The sequence below is a fragment of the Neocloeon triangulifer genome, unplaced genomic scaffold, assembly GCF_031216515.1.
Source record: "Neocloeon triangulifer isolate White Clay Creek 2 clone unplaced genomic scaffold, ASM3121651v1 ptg000020l, whole genome shotgun sequence".
Lineage (NCBI taxonomy): Eukaryota > Metazoa > Arthropoda > Insecta > Ephemeroptera > Baetidae > Neocloeon > Neocloeon triangulifer.
In genome coordinates, this window is record NW_026775561.1 from 1793108 (window position 1) to 1812593 (window position 19486).

At 37.7% G+C, this 19486-nt stretch overlaps 5 protein-coding genes across 5 annotated transcripts; 2 read left to right on the plus strand and 3 right to left on the minus strand.

Moving 5' to 3' along the window:
* The first annotated feature begins 19 nt into the window (after positions 1-19).
* On the plus strand, positions 20-1113 carry LOC132204012 (iron-sulfur cluster assembly scaffold protein IscU). The gene is made up of 4 exons (XM_059632215.1): positions 20-179; positions 416-640; positions 705-783; positions 839-1113. Exons 1-4 carry the CDS (start codon positions 87-89, stop codon positions 901-903), a joined length of 462 nt encoding a protein of 153 aa, XP_059488198.1. The 5' UTR covers positions 20-86; the 3' UTR covers positions 904-1113.
* LOC132204008 (aminoacyl tRNA synthase complex-interacting multifunctional protein 1) lies at positions 1100-2467 on the minus strand. The gene is made up of 4 exons (XM_059632210.1): positions 2241-2467; positions 2021-2167; positions 1721-1943; positions 1100-1665 (listed from the first exon to the last, which is right to left on the minus strand). Exons 1-4 carry the CDS (start codon positions 2325-2327, stop codon positions 1169-1171), a joined length of 954 nt encoding a protein of 317 aa, XP_059488193.1. The 5' UTR covers positions 2328-2467; the 3' UTR covers positions 1100-1168.
* A 37-nt stretch (positions 2468-2504) lies between these two features.
* Positions 2505-3666, plus strand: LOC132204011 (superoxide dismutase [Cu-Zn]). Its single transcript, XM_059632214.1, has 3 exons — positions 2505-2714; positions 2984-3080; positions 3144-3666. Exons 1-3 carry the CDS (start codon positions 2646-2648, stop codon positions 3440-3442), a joined length of 465 nt encoding a protein of 154 aa, XP_059488197.1. The 5' UTR covers positions 2505-2645; the 3' UTR covers positions 3443-3666.
* A 57-nt stretch (positions 3667-3723) lies between these two features.
* LOC132204007 (uncharacterized) lies at positions 3724-6591 on the minus strand. The gene is made up of 9 exons (XM_059632209.1): positions 6488-6591; positions 6243-6385; positions 5671-6099; positions 5485-5618; positions 5326-5432; positions 5192-5271; positions 4981-5136; positions 4352-4475; positions 3724-4294 (listed from the first exon to the last, which is right to left on the minus strand). Exons 3-9 carry the CDS (start codon positions 6088-6090, stop codon positions 3975-3977), a joined length of 1341 nt encoding a protein of 446 aa, XP_059488192.1. The 5' UTR covers positions 6091-6099; positions 6243-6385; positions 6488-6591; the 3' UTR covers positions 3724-3974.
* A 470-nt stretch (positions 6592-7061) lies between these two features.
* On the minus strand, positions 7062-18761 carry LOC132203881 (palmitoleoyl-protein carboxylesterase notum1'). Its single transcript, XM_059632033.1, has 13 exons — positions 18482-18761; positions 10955-11104; positions 10698-10786; positions 10187-10239; positions 10008-10103; positions 9877-9937; positions 9492-9683; positions 9080-9387; positions 8822-8960; positions 8572-8766; positions 8210-8505; positions 8005-8151; positions 7062-7936 (listed from the first exon to the last, which is right to left on the minus strand). The coding sequence occupies exons 1-13, from the start codon at positions 18482-18484 to the stop codon at positions 7791-7793; spliced, it is 1875 nt and encodes a 624-aa protein (XP_059488016.1). The 5' UTR covers positions 18485-18761; the 3' UTR covers positions 7062-7790.
* Positions 18762-19486: the final 725 nt, after the last annotated feature.

Genomic DNA, 19486 nt, shown 5'->3' on the forward strand with positions numbered 1-19486 from the left:
GACCCCAACTCCGCCTACCGGACGTCGACGAAAGTTCTTGATCCGCACCCTCCTTCCACCAAAATATAAACAAAACTGATTGAGCCATGGCGCTAGTGCGAACTGTTTCTCGAAAAGTCTCCACGAACCTCAGCATAATTCCGGCATTTACAGCTTCTCAGAATTTCTATCATCCTAATGTGAGAACAATTAATTTTATTTCGTTAGTTGTCATTGTCATTTTTATCGATCATTTAATCTGCGGTCAGAAACTTAAAGTGCGCATCGGTGGATGTGTTTCACATTACGTAATGGATAAAATTTTTATTTATTGATTGCATACATAATACGCATGAAAATATTAAAAATTGTAGAAATTCAGCTTTATTTAGAGATTAAATTTGAGTTTAATGAGCTTTTGTATGAATTTTTCTAGGTTCTAGACCACTACGAGAATCCTCGAAATGTGGGCTCACTCGACAAAAGCGACACTCAAGTGGGTACAGGACTAGTTGGAGCACCTGCATGCGGAGATGTCATGAAGTTGCAGATCAAAGTTGACGAAAATGGCAAAATCGTTGACGCCAAATTCAAGACATTTGGATGTGGCTCAGCAATAGCTTCTAGCTCTTTGGCAACAGAGTGGGTCAAGGGAAAAACAGTGAGTTTGCCAAAATAACAATCAACGGTACTTCCGACACTTATGTACCATAATATTTGTTTAGATTGAAGAAGCTTCAATGCTGAAAAACACAGACATTGCCAAGGAATTGTGTCTACCTCCTGTAAAGCTCCACTGCTCAAGTAATTACAAAATTAATCAAATGTAACATTTTTTTATTGATATAAATATTTGCAGTGTTGGCCGAAGATGCCATCAAAGCAGCTCTGTCTGATTACAAGGTGAAACAGAAGAAGGTCTAGGTACCTGATAGTAGTATAAAAAATGAATGACTGAGGATAATGTAATTATGTGAAATTATCCAAGTTTGATTCATTTTAAGCATTCTTAATCTTAAGTAAAATCTTGTCTATTTGAAAAATTAAGTGGTGCTTTAATTATTTTTTAGTAAAGTTTTGCAATTTTACCCTACCTTGCAAATATAAATGGAAATAAAAATTTAGTTACAAGAATCGATAATAAATTTTATTGAATGCCTGCTTTTCATAGATATGCGGACGTAAATTTTTATTTAATTGGCACGTCCACAAGACTGCTGGTTGTGATTTCACCTTTTCCAGGGACAACCAGCTTCTTGCCATCAAAACCAGCAACGAGGTCAGGTCTCGTCCTCAACTTGGCTGCCACAGCCTCCCAAACCTTAGATTTGAGCTGAGTATCAGGTTGTCCTACTTCCTCTCCTTCTAAGGCAACTCTGTCTCCTGGGACAGCACCGGGAGGAGGAGCAAGGACTTCTACTCTTCCACCTGGCTCACTGGCACACATGACCATAGCTTGAGAGACGATGCCTCGCATTTTAGCAGGCTTTAGGTTGCAGAGGAGTATGACTGGCCTGTTTTGCATCTCCTCCAAAGGCACTTTCCCTGCCAGGCCACTTACCACTGTCAGAGGAGTGCCTGTTCCGACGTCAATGGTCTCAAGATATAGTGAATCAGCATCTGGGTGTCGCTCCGCTTTGGTTATCAATCCAACTCTGAGGTCAAGACGGGTCAAATCGTCATCAGCTGATACACAAATTTTAAAAATTTATTAAGTGACTTTTTTGTGGGACAAATTAACCTTTTTCTGGTTGCTTTGGAGCTTGAGGTTTCTTTGGCTTTTCCTTTTTGCCAGCTTTTCCCCCTTCGGAGTGTTTGCCTTCACTTGGAGGAGCTTCTTTTTGAGCCGTCTTCTGATTTTTTTCTTGGGGTGCAATGCTCGCTTTTTCTTGCTTCACTTCAGTGACCAGTTTTCCAGGTAAATTGGCCTGAGTTTGAGGACTGCCACTTGTAGGAAGTGGAATCTGTAATATTAATAAATTTTTTAATCTTTTTGAATACACACATAACTACAATATATAAATTTGGCTTCATCACAAACCTGCTTCTTTCCATTCTTGATTTCAAGTTCAACCAATGTCTTTTTGCAGGCTTCAACCTCCGCTGCAAGCTTTTTATTTTCAGCTTCCAGTTTCAATGCCTGCTCACTGTCATCTTTGTTAGTACAGTAGATCTTTATGTCATTAATCTAAAAGAAAACGAAGCATATATAATTATGTATTGAAAGAATTAAAAATTGTGCTAATGTATGTATTTCTCACTTGTTGTGTGAGGGCCGCTATCATGCGCTCGGCATTGACAGCACGATTTTCTAGCTGCTGCACAACAAGCGGCGACGCGGATGCCATTCTAAATATTCGCGCTGTTAAAGAAATAATTTTGAAAATTTCGTAAAAACGGCCCACGTGGATACGGTTGAAAAGAGTGAAAAGCGGACTTCTGTGGTGCTTTGCTTTGGTGGAAAAAGGGGGTGTGTCTTCTGTGTTTTTTCAGCCGGCGGAGATCTTCCGGTTGCCTCCCACCCCACCCCCGATTGACTCGCTTGCGCCGGGTGCAAAACAGAAAATTGCTTGGAAGAAACGCCGAGAATATCATTGAACGTCAACTATAATCTATTTTTCTCTTGAAATTTGATTCTCTAGTTCTCATATTTTGCAAGAGAAATAATGGCTGCAAAAGCTGTCTGTGTGCTGAATGGAGAAGCAGTGAAGGGCACTGTATTTTTTGAGCAGGCTGTGAGTATTTCGCTGATGAATTTTGCTTAATATAATAAATTCGATAAATTCTGTGTAACGTACGCTGTGTTGATTACATACCGGTGATTCGGGTAGCTCTTTCAAGAACAATGAAGGTCTTCCATTAATTGAATACATACATATTTTAATGATGTTGATCAAATTGTTGAAAACGTGATAATACATACACATACATATGAAACTTTACATTGAGGCTAACGCGTTTGATATCTATTCTATGTAGTATTTAATAATTTTAATTTTTGTAGGCTGAGGGTGCACCTGTGAAGGTCAGCGGTGAGGTCACCGGACTCACTAAAGGCTTACATGGTTTCCATGTCCACGAGTTTGGGGACAATACCAATGGTAAATAATGCCTAGCTTAGCTCTTTGCAATACAGTAATTCAAAATAAATTCCATTGCAACAGGCTGCACTAGTGCTGGGCCTCATTTCAATCCTCTGAACAAGACCCACGGTGGCCCCCTGGACGACGTTCGCCATGTGGGTGATCTTGGAAATTTGGATGCTGGAGACGACGGAAAGGCCACCATTGACATTTCAGATAATCTGATTTCCCTGTCTGGTGCTCACAGCATTATTGGAAGGACTGTTGTTGTCCATGCTGACCCAGACGATTTGGGCAAGGGCGGCCACGAGCTGAGCCCTACCACTGGCAACGCTGGTGCCAGGGTTGCCTGTGGAGTCATTGGCATCGCCAAAGTGTAAAATCTTTATTGCCATGGCAATCCTTTCAAGATCAGAAACCATTGCAAGTTTACTGTTGCAGAGCCGCAGTGGGCCACAGCAAAATTTAAGTGGCATTCGAGAATCACTATCTTTTACCATTCCCACACTGATATGTTCAGTCAAAAAATCCTTATCTGAACATAATCATTGTCACAAGCCAACTCTTGTGAATAAATAGTTACTGTATGTTTGAGAAGGTCTTTTGCATTATTATTTAAAATTTATAGGTTTGACCAATAATCAATACCAACAAATTTAAACTCATAAAATATTACGCTTATATTAACTGGCAAAGATACACGAAAATTTGCAATTTTAATTTCAAAAACAATTATTCGATTAAGGCACATATTTGCTCCACTATTTGGATAATATTTTTATAAAACTTGAAAGAAGCACTTATTAAGCTTGAGCAATGTGTCTAGTCAATTCGGATATTAAACATTCCGAAATAATAACAAACAAAAAATAAATGCTGCCTGCAAATGGCAGTGGTCAATATAGAGATGGATCAATTCTCCTTACTAGGAGTCGATGAGCCCAAGTGGGGCACCCATGGTTCCAGAGGAAGAGTGTAATCGGGCAGTCGGCTGTGGAAATGGTTTGCGAAATTTAGACTGCTCGTTTCAGTGAGATAACCATGATCGGTTGACTGTCCTTGGAAAGCATGATAGCTGGGAGCTATACTCTCCATGGTTTGGTCATCAAATAAAACTTGACGATGCATTGACAATCCAGAGTTAGAGACCATCTCTTCATGCAACTGAATAGACATTTGATGGCCATTTCCGTGGACACTCGTATCAACACTCATTTTTGAGCAGAACACATCTGTAGAGTAATTGAGATAATAGGTGATTCAAATATTTGATGTCAATATCAACTTACTTCCACTTTCTCGAACAGCCGATGGAGTGCTTTCATCGCTGCTTTTAATGGGAGAGATTGTAGGAGATCTAATGAGGTTTGAGTCTTTGTCGGTTCTGGACAGACCTCTCATACTCGACATGCTCTGCAATAAACAAAATGTTGTAAAAAATAAAAATATTGTAAATGAAAATTCATTTCATTTGAGTTCAAGTTTTAAGTAAAGAATTAAGAAGAAAAAAATCAGTGTAACTGGTCAGTTGGAAGATGTCGTTCCTTCCGAGCGCATCGCTTTGCCAGGTTAAATGACGAGGGGTGGAATTCCTCAAAACCGTTATTGCCCATTGCGGCAGGTGCCATTTTTTATTTAGGCAAGACTGGTCTGGAATACTGTTTTGCATAAATTCTAAGTACACCCTTAGATGAAGCCCCATGGGGTCGGCACACATTTTCCTTGCGCTGAGGAACAAGATCATTTTGTAGCCTCAATTTCTCTAAGTGGTGCGCTGCCGTAACTATTCTTTTCTTTTTAGTTCTCTTTTTTTCTTATTGTTTATTTGTTACTTTTAACTTTATCTCAAATAAAATGAAAGCTCCGCACTGGATCCCAATTTTGGGAAAGAATTTGTAAATAAGTAAAAATTTAGTACCACAATTGGGCTTGAAGGGCAACAATTAGAGGCAAGAGTTTCTTCCTGAATAAACAACAATTTTCTTCTCAGGCCTGATTGGCTTAGGAATGAAGACTGAGCATCCTCTTCTTCCTCTTCCAACATGGACTCGGGGCTAATGGGCGTACCCAATTCCTATTTAAAAAAAGTTTTTAATTCTCGATTTTAATAATAATGTATTGAAACACACCGTCCTGAAATATGGCTGCAGAGCTTTCTCCAGTTCAGGTGGCAGAATAAGAGGCAAGCTGATCATAGTTTGGGTTGAAACTGCAAAAATACCACGTTTTATTTGTTAAAATTTTGAAAATTTATTTAAATTACCATCCTTAGAGGGCTTAGGTTTGCTTTCAATAGTTATTTTCTGCACAAGAGATCTACGGCTATCTTGCCACGGACTTGGGACAATGTGTTTTTCAGCTTTCCAAAACCTAAAAAATATTAATGACTTTAAAAAAAAGAGAAGGCAATTTAAATTATTACGTGTCCAAAGTTTGCTGGACTCGGGACTCCGTCTCAGGGTCATCACTGTTTGTAAACTGGTGCTCAGGATATTCCTCAATAGCAGCAGGTTTGATGCGAGATACGTCCTCAATGGTCCAATCAAAGTTGTCGCCCTGTTTTTTTAATATTAAATTCATCCACGAAATTAAAATTGAAAGAGTTTACATCAAGACTTTTGGTGGGGCTGACAACGGTGTTGAACACATTAGGGCTGCAGATTGGTAGATGCAGGCGGGAAATGAGATCGGCATCAAATGGATTACGAGGAATGAATCTAGGCGTTTTAGGGGTTGGCATATTTTGACGTGACGACAGTGGCGTCGAGCTGGTAGGTTTGTGAGTATCCGGCGTCTTGATACAACTGTTCGACTGACTTGGCCCTACCATCCTTCGACGAGGGGTTGTTTCAATCACAGCTTTTTTATTTTCCTTCTCATCTAAAACGCTTTCCTCCTGTATCTTGGGCAAGTGTGGACTATCAAAGTTGCTGATGTCGTCAAAAGGCCTCTGACGCCGAAACTTGTTGAAATTAGGGCTTGGAGTCATTTTACCACTGGAGTAGTTTACTTCGTTGCCAAAATTCATGTTATCACTCTGAAATAATCACATTTAGCCTGTTAAAGTATTTACATGCTATAAGTTAAAGCAAAGACATTATGTAAACATAACAATTCAAATTTCACTAAAAATTATTTTATTTAAATTTTATAGTATCTCACATCTCACTGTATATTCACCTTAATTTCCTAAAACGATTCTCAGTCTTCTAAAATCGCAGAATTAGAGTTGAGGACAAAGGTTTCGTTCAGTTCACTGAACCTCGCACATTAGCACAAATTTCAACGAATTTTCGATCCACAAGCTAAGATCCTTTTATTTTCTGAAAATATCAATGGATAAATTGAAATAAAGCGAAATTAATATCAGTTGCAGTTGATAATGCTTCAAATGGTATGGATAAGCGGATATTCATTTAACATACGTGAAAATTCCCCGAGACCCCGACGAAAGAGCAAAATGCAAAATCTCACAAAATCAACAATAACACCCAACAGTCCCAACACAACGCACCAACCTGCAATTTACCTGCTACTGCTACGATTTTTAAAATTTTGCAACATGGCTGCCGCTGCTGTGCATTACAATTGGTCGAGAAATTCTCTTTGTTTACAAGCGCTTGAAATCTCATTGGTTGAAAATCTCTAACGATTTTAGTGCTTCTGTTACCCACTAATAGGCGGGAAAGCCACGTGGAATTATTTTCGGTAAATAAAATAAATAAAAAAGGCCATTTGGCTTGCCGCCTGCCGGGCTCAGATTTTCCGATTCCCGTTAATTTCTTAGGATAATATATTATATTAATAAATCCGAATAAATCAATGATAATATGCGCTTTTCCCCTTTTTTGGCCTTGCTGGAGCAGGTGGCATCGCATAAAAAGTTGTGACCAGCAGATGGGTTTAATGAATAAATAAAATGATCTTTAATCTAAAATATATTTTCATTTTCTATTAAAAAAAATGGCAAGTAATAAAATTTTTTAAAAATGCTATCAATTCATTTTTATTGCATTCTTCACATAAGTTACTTTTTGGAGACTTAAAAATATTTTACACAAACATTCAATTTTATGGTCACTTTACAGAACTACATGCATATATGTTATAATATTATTAATAATATACAATGAGAAAAGTGGTTCAACAACATTTTGTACTTCTCTGAAATGCAAATCACTTCACGATAATGCATGGAGGTAGGTATTGAAAAATATTAGGTTTAAAACATTTAAAATTAATTATAAGTATAAATTAACAGTTTCAAGTTTATAATTCCTAAGTATCTGCCAATATGAGGTTTGCGGAGCCACATTATTAACTTTTCGTCAAGTTGTTGTATCACAGGGACTCCATTAATACTGACATTCACAGAAGAGAAAGTTCAAAATTCTTTTTACAAAAATATTGGAAATTTGGTTAAGTTTAAATAAATAGTAATCACACCTTTGGTAGCTTATAAAATTACTATAAATTAAAAATGGCTTCTTGTATAATTATTGAGGAAAGTAGAAACAAGCAATCATTGATAATATTAATTCACATACTTGCTAATTAGATGCCTGGCCTATAACATTTTACTGCATACATCATAATTGAGTATTTGCATTATAAGCAGAGTATACATTGAAATATCCTAAAATGCATGACTAATTTACCAGCTGGTATGCCCATTCGAATAAGTACGTCCCTGCCTTTTTCTGGGCAAAAATTGCGTTTTGCATATATTCAGTTGGCTTGCTGAGTCAACAAATTGAGAAGCTCTTTGTGCTCCATATTTTGTAGAGTGTCAAGATCGATCCCAAGGGCCTGAGCCATACTACTCATGTCCAAACCAAATGACTTCAACAACTCTATGAAGTCAAGTTCTTCACCTAAATATATATATTAATTATTATTATCTCAAAAAAAAAAAAAAAAAAAAAATCATATGTAAACAAACCTGTATAAGGGTTGTGTAATTTAGGGCATGAATGGTTGCACTGCGGCCAAGAGCATCGCTCGACAACCCTGAACTGACACTGGGCAAGAAGTGATCGCTGCTCCCTCCTGTTATTATTTCTGTTTTGCCCATTTCTATTTCCACCAGCTGCCAATCAATTTAATTGTCATTATTGAAATAAAAATTAAAATTCTCAAATAATTACGTCTCTCATTCTTCTGTGATGCTCTCTGGCGCTGTTCACTATTCTTGTTTCTCTCTTTGTTCCGACAGCGACGTTCCGTCCTGCGTCCTTTTCCTCCTTGCCTTTGCTGCTTCCCGTCCCGCTCTCTATTATTTTTCTTGCACCTTCTCCTCTTATTCTTATTCCTAGGACTGGCATTATCAGGTGCTCCAGGTTTTGAATGCCCACTAGCAACAGTGAGGTCAACTGCAGTTCTGGCAACACCTCTTGTCGTTTTTGCAGGCGCATCAGCTAACATATACAACGGCCAAGTTGTGCTGCAAAAATCGCAAATCCAAACATTTCAAAATTTTAATTTTATTTTAGATTTCATCAATACTTACTTTGTTAGCACTCCATGTCTGTGCCTACTGAGATGTCTGCTCATTGGGCTGTAATGTTTATTGGCTACTTTATGCACTGGCTGTAGCTCCCAGCACACAAGAGCTTCTGGCAGACTGACCCTGCTTACTCTGACGTGACGCCAATCTCTCGACGTGAGCACCGTGTGCGAAATGCAGGATGGTACGAAAAACGACCTGTTTTTGAGACGCTCAAATTTGGTTTATACACAGAGCTTGATATCAGGCTTACGTCACATTTTCCAATGATCGACGCAGATTATCACCCATTGAATGAATGTAATCCCATTGCTGCTTGGTAGTTGGTGCGCCCACATTATCAGCAGCAATTTGCGCTTCATCGAATAGCCACTGAAATATAAAAAGTGGCGCTGAAGCCACAAAGCAATTTTTAATATATTATTTATGTATATAACAATAAAATGAATGCCAATATTTAAAAACTCATTATTTATAATTGAAGCAATAAATTAATTAAAATAATTCTTACTTCGAATTGAGGGGTAAACGAATTGACCAAAAAAGCACTTCCACTTGTCAGTGGGATGCTGAAGTGCACATTCTTCCGGCACCCTGCCTTCCCAATATCTGAGGGCATGTTGAAGTGCTAACGTTGCTGGCCCAGCTCGACAAGTCCCCTTTTCTCTGCACCTTGGATCCAGGTCATTGTTTGGAAAAGGCGCCCTATCGAGGAACCATCCAGAATCAGATAGCCCTCTAACGTCCAATCTGGGCGCGACTCGTCGCAAGGTACTGGCAATTCTGTCTATGTTTAGCAGAACCCCAGTTCCACCGGCACTGTAGAAACGGCAAAATTTAATTTTTTTTTTTTTTATTGAAATAATTTTAGATATTTTTATTTAAAAACAGCGCTCAATTTTATAATTTGGAGTATATCTTACCTACTGCCTGCTAAAATTAGTTTAGATCCATTGATAAGCCCCTGAGGAAGCAGGTCACTGACAACCTGGCTGACTATGTACGAGCCCATAAAGTTGAACCTAGGGGTGTTGGGCTCGGAGGCGTAGAAGTATCTTCGTCTTGAAGGACCCTGAGCGCCACTCCAAGAATCACTTGAGCAGTACGGCACTAAGCTATTGAGCAAATAAAATTTACTGAAATTAGTGTACATCAAATTTTTGTCAATGTATATTTTTGTATTGCAAAATTTGTTCTTTGAAAAGAAAAGTACGCCGAGTCAAAAATTTGAATAAGTTATATTATTCTTTTTGAAGCCAGTGTTAATAATGTAAAATTACGCATGGTCTAAAATAATTTAAATCTTACATGTGATTTGCATTCCACCAGTACGGATTTTCATCAGAATTTGGAGATAATATGCCTCCAGCTGAAATAATAATTTTGATCAATTGTTAGCAAAATTGAGCAAGAGTTATTAAATGAAAAATTCTCCTTACCATGTCTAACATCAGCCCACTGATGAGAACTCATTAATCCCTTAGCACGGGCCCAGCGCCGGCCACATGAGCGAGGGTCGTAGCAGTACATACCGCCTTAAAATTAAAGAATTCAGTTATAACAACCAGCCTTGCATAAATTTATTCTGTCTTTGCTAAAATCAAGAAAATTCAAATACCTTCTAGAAATATAATCCAACGTCTACTACCAGGAGTCTTCCTGATGTAATATCTGGAACATTAAATTAATAAATATTATATTATATTAAGGAATGCAGGGATGAAACATTATTAATTTAGTGTTTATTATATTAATAGAGAGGCTAAAAAAACATGCATAGCAAAATAAGTCATAATGAAATGGTGTCAAATAGTAAAATTTCATTTTTAATTTATATCCAACAGGAACTAAAATTTAGGTTTCAGATGAAAATATAATAAATCCTCTAAAGGAAATTTTTCGAGACAAAAAATGGGAAGTTTTTTTGACTTGGCTGAAACTGCTCCGCCGCGTATCCAATGTAACCCAGAGCAAAAGAGAAAGAAGATAATTCCTTTCAAAACATTTCAATGGGATTCCATGCGCTCTGCACGGTTCATTTCCCTCATCCAAGGAAAACCCATACCACCCCCAGAGAGAGCTGTTCTTTTTTCCAGGAACCGCCTCCATCATCAATAACATCTACTCACCCTGCAGGCGACCCGTCATTGCAGGTTACTCTTTGGTCAGTCAGAAACATGCGTTGTAGTCCTAGGCTATAATCAGGCTCTAACAACGTCTGAAAACAAACAGTTTTCTGGTGTAATTTTAAGGAAATTAAAGCAATTTCAACTTGATTCTGTATGGAAATTCAATTGTGCATTTTTTTTACCGTTCGGAAAACTTTATTAACAAAAAATATTGCACAAAACCAATAATTGTAGGAGTTTATTATTTATAAACTCACTTTTCGAAGTTTGTTTGTTGTGGAAAGAGGGCCAAAGTTGAAAGTATTTGTAACTACTTGGTTTGTGCTCAAGCCGGACACATCCTCAGCTTCTCCTGATGTCACTAACAGCGCCAACGGCACCATTAGCCAAGAGTAAAACCGAATAGACTGAAACAGTAAAAAATAATAAATTAATATGATTAATAATTATAACTCCTGTTGTTTATTCCTCTTGTTGCAAGAAGAAAGTAATGCAAAAAACGCCCTTAAAAGTGTGAAAAGAGTTTTCCTTATTGCAAAATATTTAAAGCAAGAAAGTTTTAACTTCATATGAATTAACTATTCAATCTTAAAACGATAAAATTTAACGGAAGTTTTGAACGTTTCATTTTTTTGCGGGCTAAAATAATTTTTCGAAGAAAAATATGCTTGGAGCATCCTTCCGTTAATTGTTTGCAAAGAATATGACATAGACCCTTGTTTTGTTGCTCTCAACAAGATACGGAAGATCATTAGGAAGACATAAAAAAATAATGATGATGGATATAATTCATTTTTAATATTGCTATTGTAATATAATGAGCATGCACTGCGCTACAGGCTATTCCTTTTTACTTTGAGCAACGCCGCTTTTGAAATATACCTCGTAAAATTTTTGCACAATTATCTTCCCTTTTCACACATTGGCAATTTTGCATTCAGCATAATGTTTGCCTTGAGCAAATTTCTAAAATATTATTATTTTATTATGTAGTATAAGATCAGTAGAAGTTTTTCCAACTAAACATAAATATTTGTGATTGTGATTTGAATTTAAAGTCGGCTTTTCCTCGATAGGTTTTATGCGAGTTGCTTATTGTTTAAGAAAAACAATATCCTGCTCCAACATATTTCGGCTGCGGGCTGCAGCCAGTGCAGCCATAATTCATGAGCTGTGAAATCATTTTGAAAAGAATGATTATTTATATAAATTAACTTTGTTTAAAAAAAAATTTGAATTCAATTTTATATTAAAAATTGTTTTGTTGACAAATTTTAACTAAATAATTATTCACGGAAAATTGTTGCTTAGAAAAAAAATGTTTAAAAAAAAACTAATTCTTATCAAAATGATTTCACAGCTCATGAATTATATGGCTGCAGTGCGCAGCCGAAACATTTGGAGCAGAAAATTGTTTTTCTTAAACAATAAACAACTCAAAAAGCCCATATCGAGGAAAAGCCAAATTTAAATTCAAATCGCCATGAATCAACCCTCAATCGTGAAATTCTACTAAAAATTTAACTTATATCTACATCTTTGTAAAAATTCGCATGTAAAACAATGTGTATAGAACTGGATTGCTTGGCTTTTAAGTCTTGCTTTCCAGTCACATAAGCACCGGCCGATAAATCCGTTTGGAGTTGGCTGGACTTGTAACTTCATTCAAATAAATATACTTCATTTAAAAAAAAAAAAAATGTCTTTAATTTTGTTTTGTTTGAAGCCAAAATATCATTTTATTACTTTTTATGTTAAAAATGGATTATTTTTGGCTTAAATGATACAATTTATTTTATTATAAATTATTGTTTTTCTTGCTACAAAAATAATAATTTTATAATACTAATTTCTTTCTTTTGAAAACTTGCCATTATGGCATGATAATGGAATTTGCAGTTAAAATATCTGAAACTTAGAGCCGCATCAAATAAATGATTTGAAAATCGGTAAAAAAAATAATCATTTTCCGCGCGCAGCAGCAAATCCGCGGAGCCGCGCAAACTTTTATCGAGAGAAATGAAGGCTAACGAACATTTTCCATCAGGCAGAAAGTGTGCCACAAAGATCAAAAACGCCGCTCGCCAGAAGTGTGAATACAAAATAGTATATAGCCGCGCAGTGACACGCCATTTAAGAGGGGCAACAATTTTATCCTGCGCCGCCACCGCGCGCGGTTTCCGCAAAAGCTTCCTCTTTAATACTCAAGCAGGCCGCGCGGCACAATAAAAACTAATGTAAAACATTCCCGCACGCCTCTTGCTTCTTCCAAACATATAAAATAGCTGCTACTAAAAGCGCAATAAAATTGGCCGGAGAAAAATCAATTAATGGAATTTACAAATTGGTCACGTGGTTGTGTAGCACAACTTTTTCAGCGGTAGCAGCGCGGATAGGTATTTTTATAATATATCAAGAGCAGAGGCCGCGCCGCGGACTCGTTTTTATGTATTAAGAAAGCTATTTAAGTGAGTGATTGGAGTGCGGCGCCTCAAAAGAAACCAGAGGCTTGTGCTACACGCACACGTGAAAATCTTGGCTCTGCTCGCCGCGCGCAATTTTTTCCTACACACGCTTCTTCATCAGTCGTTTTGAGTTACTCGCGAAATGTTGTTGGCAATCAGCGATTTCACGATCTCACTCTAGGTGGGCAGCGGGTCGACAGCTGATTTGACCACAGCCTTTGTTCTTTACCGGCATCAAGGACATGCTTGGTTAATATGGCCTGTACGACACCTCATGGCATTGAACTCGATTGTTGCCACGAATGCTACGATAGATTACGAGCATGTCTCAAAATGCCTTTCAGAAGCAGAAACACACTCTGCAGTGTCTTAGTATTTTGTATCAAATTTACAAAAAATTCAAAAGTGTTTTCCGTATGTAAATGCATTACTGAATTCAGAAACCTTTAAATTAATTTTTCATGTAATAAAAAGCGTTTGCCTCCTTCTATGAATTGATTTGAAAATTAAAAAAATGTTTTATATTTTGATTCATTTACTTCATATTTATTAACTTGTTAACTTAATTTCTATCTTATAAAAAAAATCAATTTAAATTTTCAAGTTTTAATGATTATTTAAAAAAAAAGCACACACATAACTGTTTTGAAATAAAATATATTGTATTAAGTTGATAAAAAATATTTCACAGTTTAAAATAATAAGTCACAAGCAGGGTCACAAGTCATAATAAATTAAAGATATATTATTTAATCTTTTAATAGTTTCAATAATATATTAAAGCAATTTGAAAAAAAAAAATAGTCATTATCTGTGGGGGCCAGTGGGGGCTATATGAATCAACAATAAATTTTTGAATAAAGAAAATCACACGAGCGAAAATATCATTAAACTATATTTTTTTTAGCCAATTGAAACACCCATTTAAATCAACATTAAGGGAATAATGGAAAAATAACATGGAATTACAAGGACGCGGATGGATTTATAATCGGAATCAATTTGCATTTTAACTGCGCTTGCTTGTTGAAAAGTATTTAACGAATATCACTTAAACTGCAAGATTTGTTTTTTTTTCTCATCAAAAAATTGAAGAAAAGGACTTCGATATTTGAAAACCAATGCGGAGCTGCTTATTGCAAAGTGCTCGTTATGCGCACTTTGTTTCAATTGAAGAATCACTATTTCGCAGAAGCAAATCCAGCAACTGTTTTCATTTAAAACTTTCGAAGAAGGCACATGCCAGCAACAGAGACAGACTTTGTATTGCGATGGAAAATTAATTAAGGTTTGGGCCGTTTGGGCCATGGCGCTTTATAACTAATTTGTAGCGCGAAACTCAACACTGCGCTTGAGTGCTTGAGTTGGAGAAAGGTCGCTGATTTTTATTGTTTCTTCCTTTGAAAGAGGGAGAAGGGAGGAAATTAGTCGCGCTTCATAATGAAAGCGGCATTTCAGGCGCAAGTCAAAGGCAAATTTGTAATTAATTAAAAAAAGGAGAGCGAGCACGCGTGTAGCTTGCTGACGTTGATAATAAAACCCTTGATATATATTTCCAAAAATATAATTAATTAGATGATCTATATGTCAGTAGTTTGGTCAGAATTTATATTAAAATGAAAAGTAATCTGGTGCGCGTAACATCTGCGTGCGATTTTTCACCCTTTTTATAATTAATTTTGCGTTCCATCCGTCCGATCACACATGGCGATTACAAAGTTTGAAAAGTGTCAGCGTCAGGACCGCACCAAAATTCGAGCCAGATGTAGTATGGACTGAAGAGGGAAAAGCCGAGCTGTGCGCAATAAAAATGCGGAGAATGAGACAAAAGCGCGCACCAGGCCTTGTTAAGCTTCCTCCTCGGAAAAAGCGGACAATGGGCCAAATTAATTGATCGGCGCGATGGGAGGAACGAATTTTGTATGTGGTGTGCAATAATCAAAAGGTGACGTAAGCCATAATTGAAATAAAATATATAGCGCAGAGGAGAGGGGCCTGTATATGTCATGAGCAGATCGAGCGTGGAGCCGCGCCGGAGCTACCGGTCTTTGAAGAAAGGCCGCGCCGAAGTGTCTTAGCGAGCACCATTCAACATGTACATATATTATGTACAACCGCGCGCACACTATACTATGACACAAACATACACAAAAGAACCGGTGGAAGGGCAGCTAATGACCAATACACAGGTGTTTTTAACCATCATGAGATCGCGCGCCCATCGAAAATTGCCTCTGCCCAGGTAAAATGCATAATTAAAATAAGATCATCGCGCTGCCCGCCAAGAGCTACCTGAATTTTTCCTTTTCCGACAAAAAAAAAAATACCGAGCACAGCTGAATGATTTTTTACACACCCAACATCAGCAGAGCAATCAAATTAACCTGCTGCGTGCACTAACCCTCCAGCCAGGTATATATTTCTCTCTCTTATTAAATAAATCACTGCTGTCTGCTACGCACCATGCAGCAGCAACCAAAAGATCAAAATTAAAATTTAAAAAAAATGGCTTCTCTCATTAGCAGCTTTATCGTGTATATAAATTTATAGAGCTCAAAGATTTTTTTATTCAAACTGAGCAACTTAGTGGAATAATTACTAAAATTATTTAATAATTTTTGCAACAGAAAATCTTACTAAAATCCACTGCTTTTATTAAAAATATGTTAAAGTTCAAATTGAAATAAAAGCAACCTCCAATTAATTGTAAGATATAGCAGCGGCAAAGTTAAAACTGCGCATTAAGCATTTTAATTTTTACATCAACAGTCGGCAGGGTTCACAGCAATAAAAGAAAACGCCATATGTCTCAATTTTTGCTCATTAAAATATAATGCAATGTGCGCATATGAAACCCAGGCCAAGAGTGTTATTAATTGGCTGTTAAGTCATCAGGCAGGCGCGGGCCGCGATTTCAAAATTAGCATTCGCTCGCACAAGGGAAGGCAGGGCTTTTATGTAAATGAGGATAACTGTTGACAAGAGAAATCTGCGGTGAATGCAAGTGATGGTCGTAAATCTTGTGCTCTCTGATGAGAGGCGCCGTTTCGATCAAAGTGCGTGCAGCCCACGCCGCGCGCGCCTTTTGCACCATAATCAACCTCAGGCCCTCCTATTCTCTAAAGCAAAAGACATTAGCTGCTTTTTACCGCTACTATGCGCGCTAACCACATTTTCGGAGGCATACCCTCGTAATGCATCCCCTTCCAACCCTATTATTTTCTGGAAGCATAATAATCAACTGCACAGGAAAAATTTCACACAGCTCATCAAAGTGAAAATAATATAACTTAAGAGATTTTACATGATATTTTAAAATTTTGATCGGAAAGGTGGAAATTTTTATTCAATAGAAACATTCTTTGCTCATGACCCAAGGTAATATACTTCATGAGTTACTTAGGAGATGAGGAAACGCTCTATTTCCCAATCCAAATTTTGCTCAGGTCGTGGCTCACTGAAGTGCAGTGGCGCCAGACTGAGAGTTAATAATGGGCGGCAGATTAGGGTCGCTCCTTGATGTTTTTAAGGTCTGATCTGTGGGTGTAATGATTGTTTCCAAAATATCCGTCCGTTTCAACTGATGGCGCCTTTCTAAAGAACCATATAGACTAGATCAAGACAATTTCAAACTAAAAATCTGATGGCGACTGTTGAAAAAGCAAACCAAAAATTTGCAACCAAAATGTATAAAAATGAATTGATTTCATTAACTATTTTTAAAGTTTTGTAAGAAATGCTTTAAACTGGCGATGCACGGTATAATTTTGTTGCACAGCAGACGTAAACGGTGCTGCAAAAAGAGCTTACTAAGAATTATATGGACGAAAACTGTCAGAGACAAAAGGCGCGAGTGGAGAGTACACGGCACAAGCAATGCTTCAGGAGCTTATACAACTTATGAAGCCGGTGTACGTGAGTGTTTACAAGGTAAACAAAAATGCAGTGCTCCACTTCAGAACGTGCATAAAACATCAGTGGTGTGTATAGGAGAGCGCGCGCGTTTGCTCTTTATTCAAAACTCATCTAATTGTGTAAAACTGTGGCCCCCTTTTGCTGTTGCCACTGCTGGAATAAAAGAAGTCTCTCTGGCGGCGGCGGCAGCTATTTATTTAACAGCAGTCACACGAAAACAAACTCCTGCAGCCTCTTCTTAGGTGAACACACACACACACACACAGGAAGAAATAAAAAGCAAGGAGCCGCGGCTGGCCAGTGCTAAAGGAGAGGCGGGGCAATAAATTTGGCTCAATCACCACGAGTCCATATAAGTGTCATTGGGTCGCGTTTTGGGGTTAAACAGGGGGTGCCAAGTGACTAATTGAGAAAGCAAGAAAGAGAGAGAGAGAGAGAGAGAAGGCAACGCGCGGCATCTAAAGCCATACTAAAGAGAACCTTTTCTTTCTTTTCGTTTCTTATTCTTGGCGGCGGGGATCAAAGGAAAATCTCAGTTCGCCTGAGGCTAGGTGTGGTTGGGTGCTTTGAAGTTTGCCGACATATGTTTATTATCCCCACGGCAACATTATATAGTTCAAAAGGATACCCTCAGTCAGATCAGCTTCAAAATAAAAATTATTCTAAATGTCAGATATGCTATAGGCCACATTTCTGGGCATTCTTTTTCATCGTTCCTTATTATCATACGCGCGCGATAATGCCTAAATAATATGCGCGCATACTCGATAAACCGCGGCTTCTACAGTCCGATGATTCTCCTCAACGCTTTGTACCTTTTCGTTGGGTAAGACTCTTTTAAATTTGTTTGATTTTCGGGGTAAGTAAATAAGCTCCGTATTCGCACGACACACAAGTATATAAAACTAATATAACTAGAGAGGCGCGCACTTTTTTTGCACCTATATAGATCTGACGGCCTTTCTCGCGCGCACACGTTGATATCTTTGAGGAATTTTTTTGCTTGTTTATATAAATATATGTGTTGGAGCAAAAATGCTGCCGCCGATTAAAATTCTAGCGCGCCGACAAGATATTTTAAAAGAGTTGTCACTCTAAGAATTTGGAATATGTGCGCGCAATATGAGGCTGCGTACACCGCGGAGAGATAAACGTTATTGGCCCTTGCAAATAGATTTAGTTTTATATGATTTAATTAAAACGGGTCGTTCAAATTTAAAGAGCAGCAAAAATGGGCATGGCACGAAAAAACAGATTCATCAGCATTCCTGATAGTTATTAACGCAGCATGTGCGGACAGTTTATCCACACATTTATTTTTAATCCCCCGAAATAAGTAATATTTTTCTTGGAATTAAGTAAAAAAAAAATATTCAAAATTATAAGAAAAAATATGTCACTCACCATTATTACAAAAATTAACACACACAAGCACGCAGACGAAAACAACACGGTCCTCTTGGACGGTGAAATGTTGGCGACTTGAAATGCTTCTGTCAATATATATCAACGACGATCAACGACCAGAGCACGCTTTTAGCCCTCGGCCGCTAAATTTCGCATGTGTCCTTGCGCAGGCCAGGGGTATCGCACTCATTTGACTGACTTGATTATTCACCGCAGAGCACCAACGCGCAGCGAGAGAGCCGTCGATCGGTTTTTTGACGTGCGTCTGCCGCGGATCGCGACTACCAACTGACTGATTTCTTGCGGCGCGGCTCCTGCCTTCACTACTGCTCACGCATCCCTCCTCTCTCTCTCTCTCTCTCTCTCTCTCTCTCTCTCTCTCTCTCTCTCTCTCTCTCTCTCTCTCTCTCGCATGGCCTGCCTCTGCAAAGGTTGCTTAGCTGCTGCTGCTGCATGGTTTCTCTTTTGTGTTCGCAGGTTGAAAAGGTGCACGCATTTATCTATTCTCCTATTTGCTCCTGATGCTTTACATGTTCTCAGGGTACACACTGCACACCTTCGTACTCCTCTATGTATTTACTACGAGCTGTGTTTTCGCATTTTACTCTCGCGTACCTGCCCTGCGATGCGCGTATTTTTTATCCGATTGATTGTAGACCCTGCACGTAACAGGGTGTTGTCATCTGCTTTTATTGCACTCCCGCGGCGGCCCCTTTTCCATACCTGCCCCCTGCTTTAAAAGTGTAGTTTCTTATTAAATAATTTTTTAATTTGCTCCCAAAATTCATTCCGACAAAAGATATTTTCAAGTTTGGTTAGAATTGAATATAAAAATTTTGATATGTGTAAGACTAAAAACAACTTTACCTAATTCTTCTTTCCTCTTTTAGATTTCTAATTTATTTGAGGACTTTGTTATAAAAAAAAATCTGTGAAAAAAATTTAATTAGCATTATTAGCACTATTATTATTTTTTAGTTTGGTACAGAATGAAAAAAATGA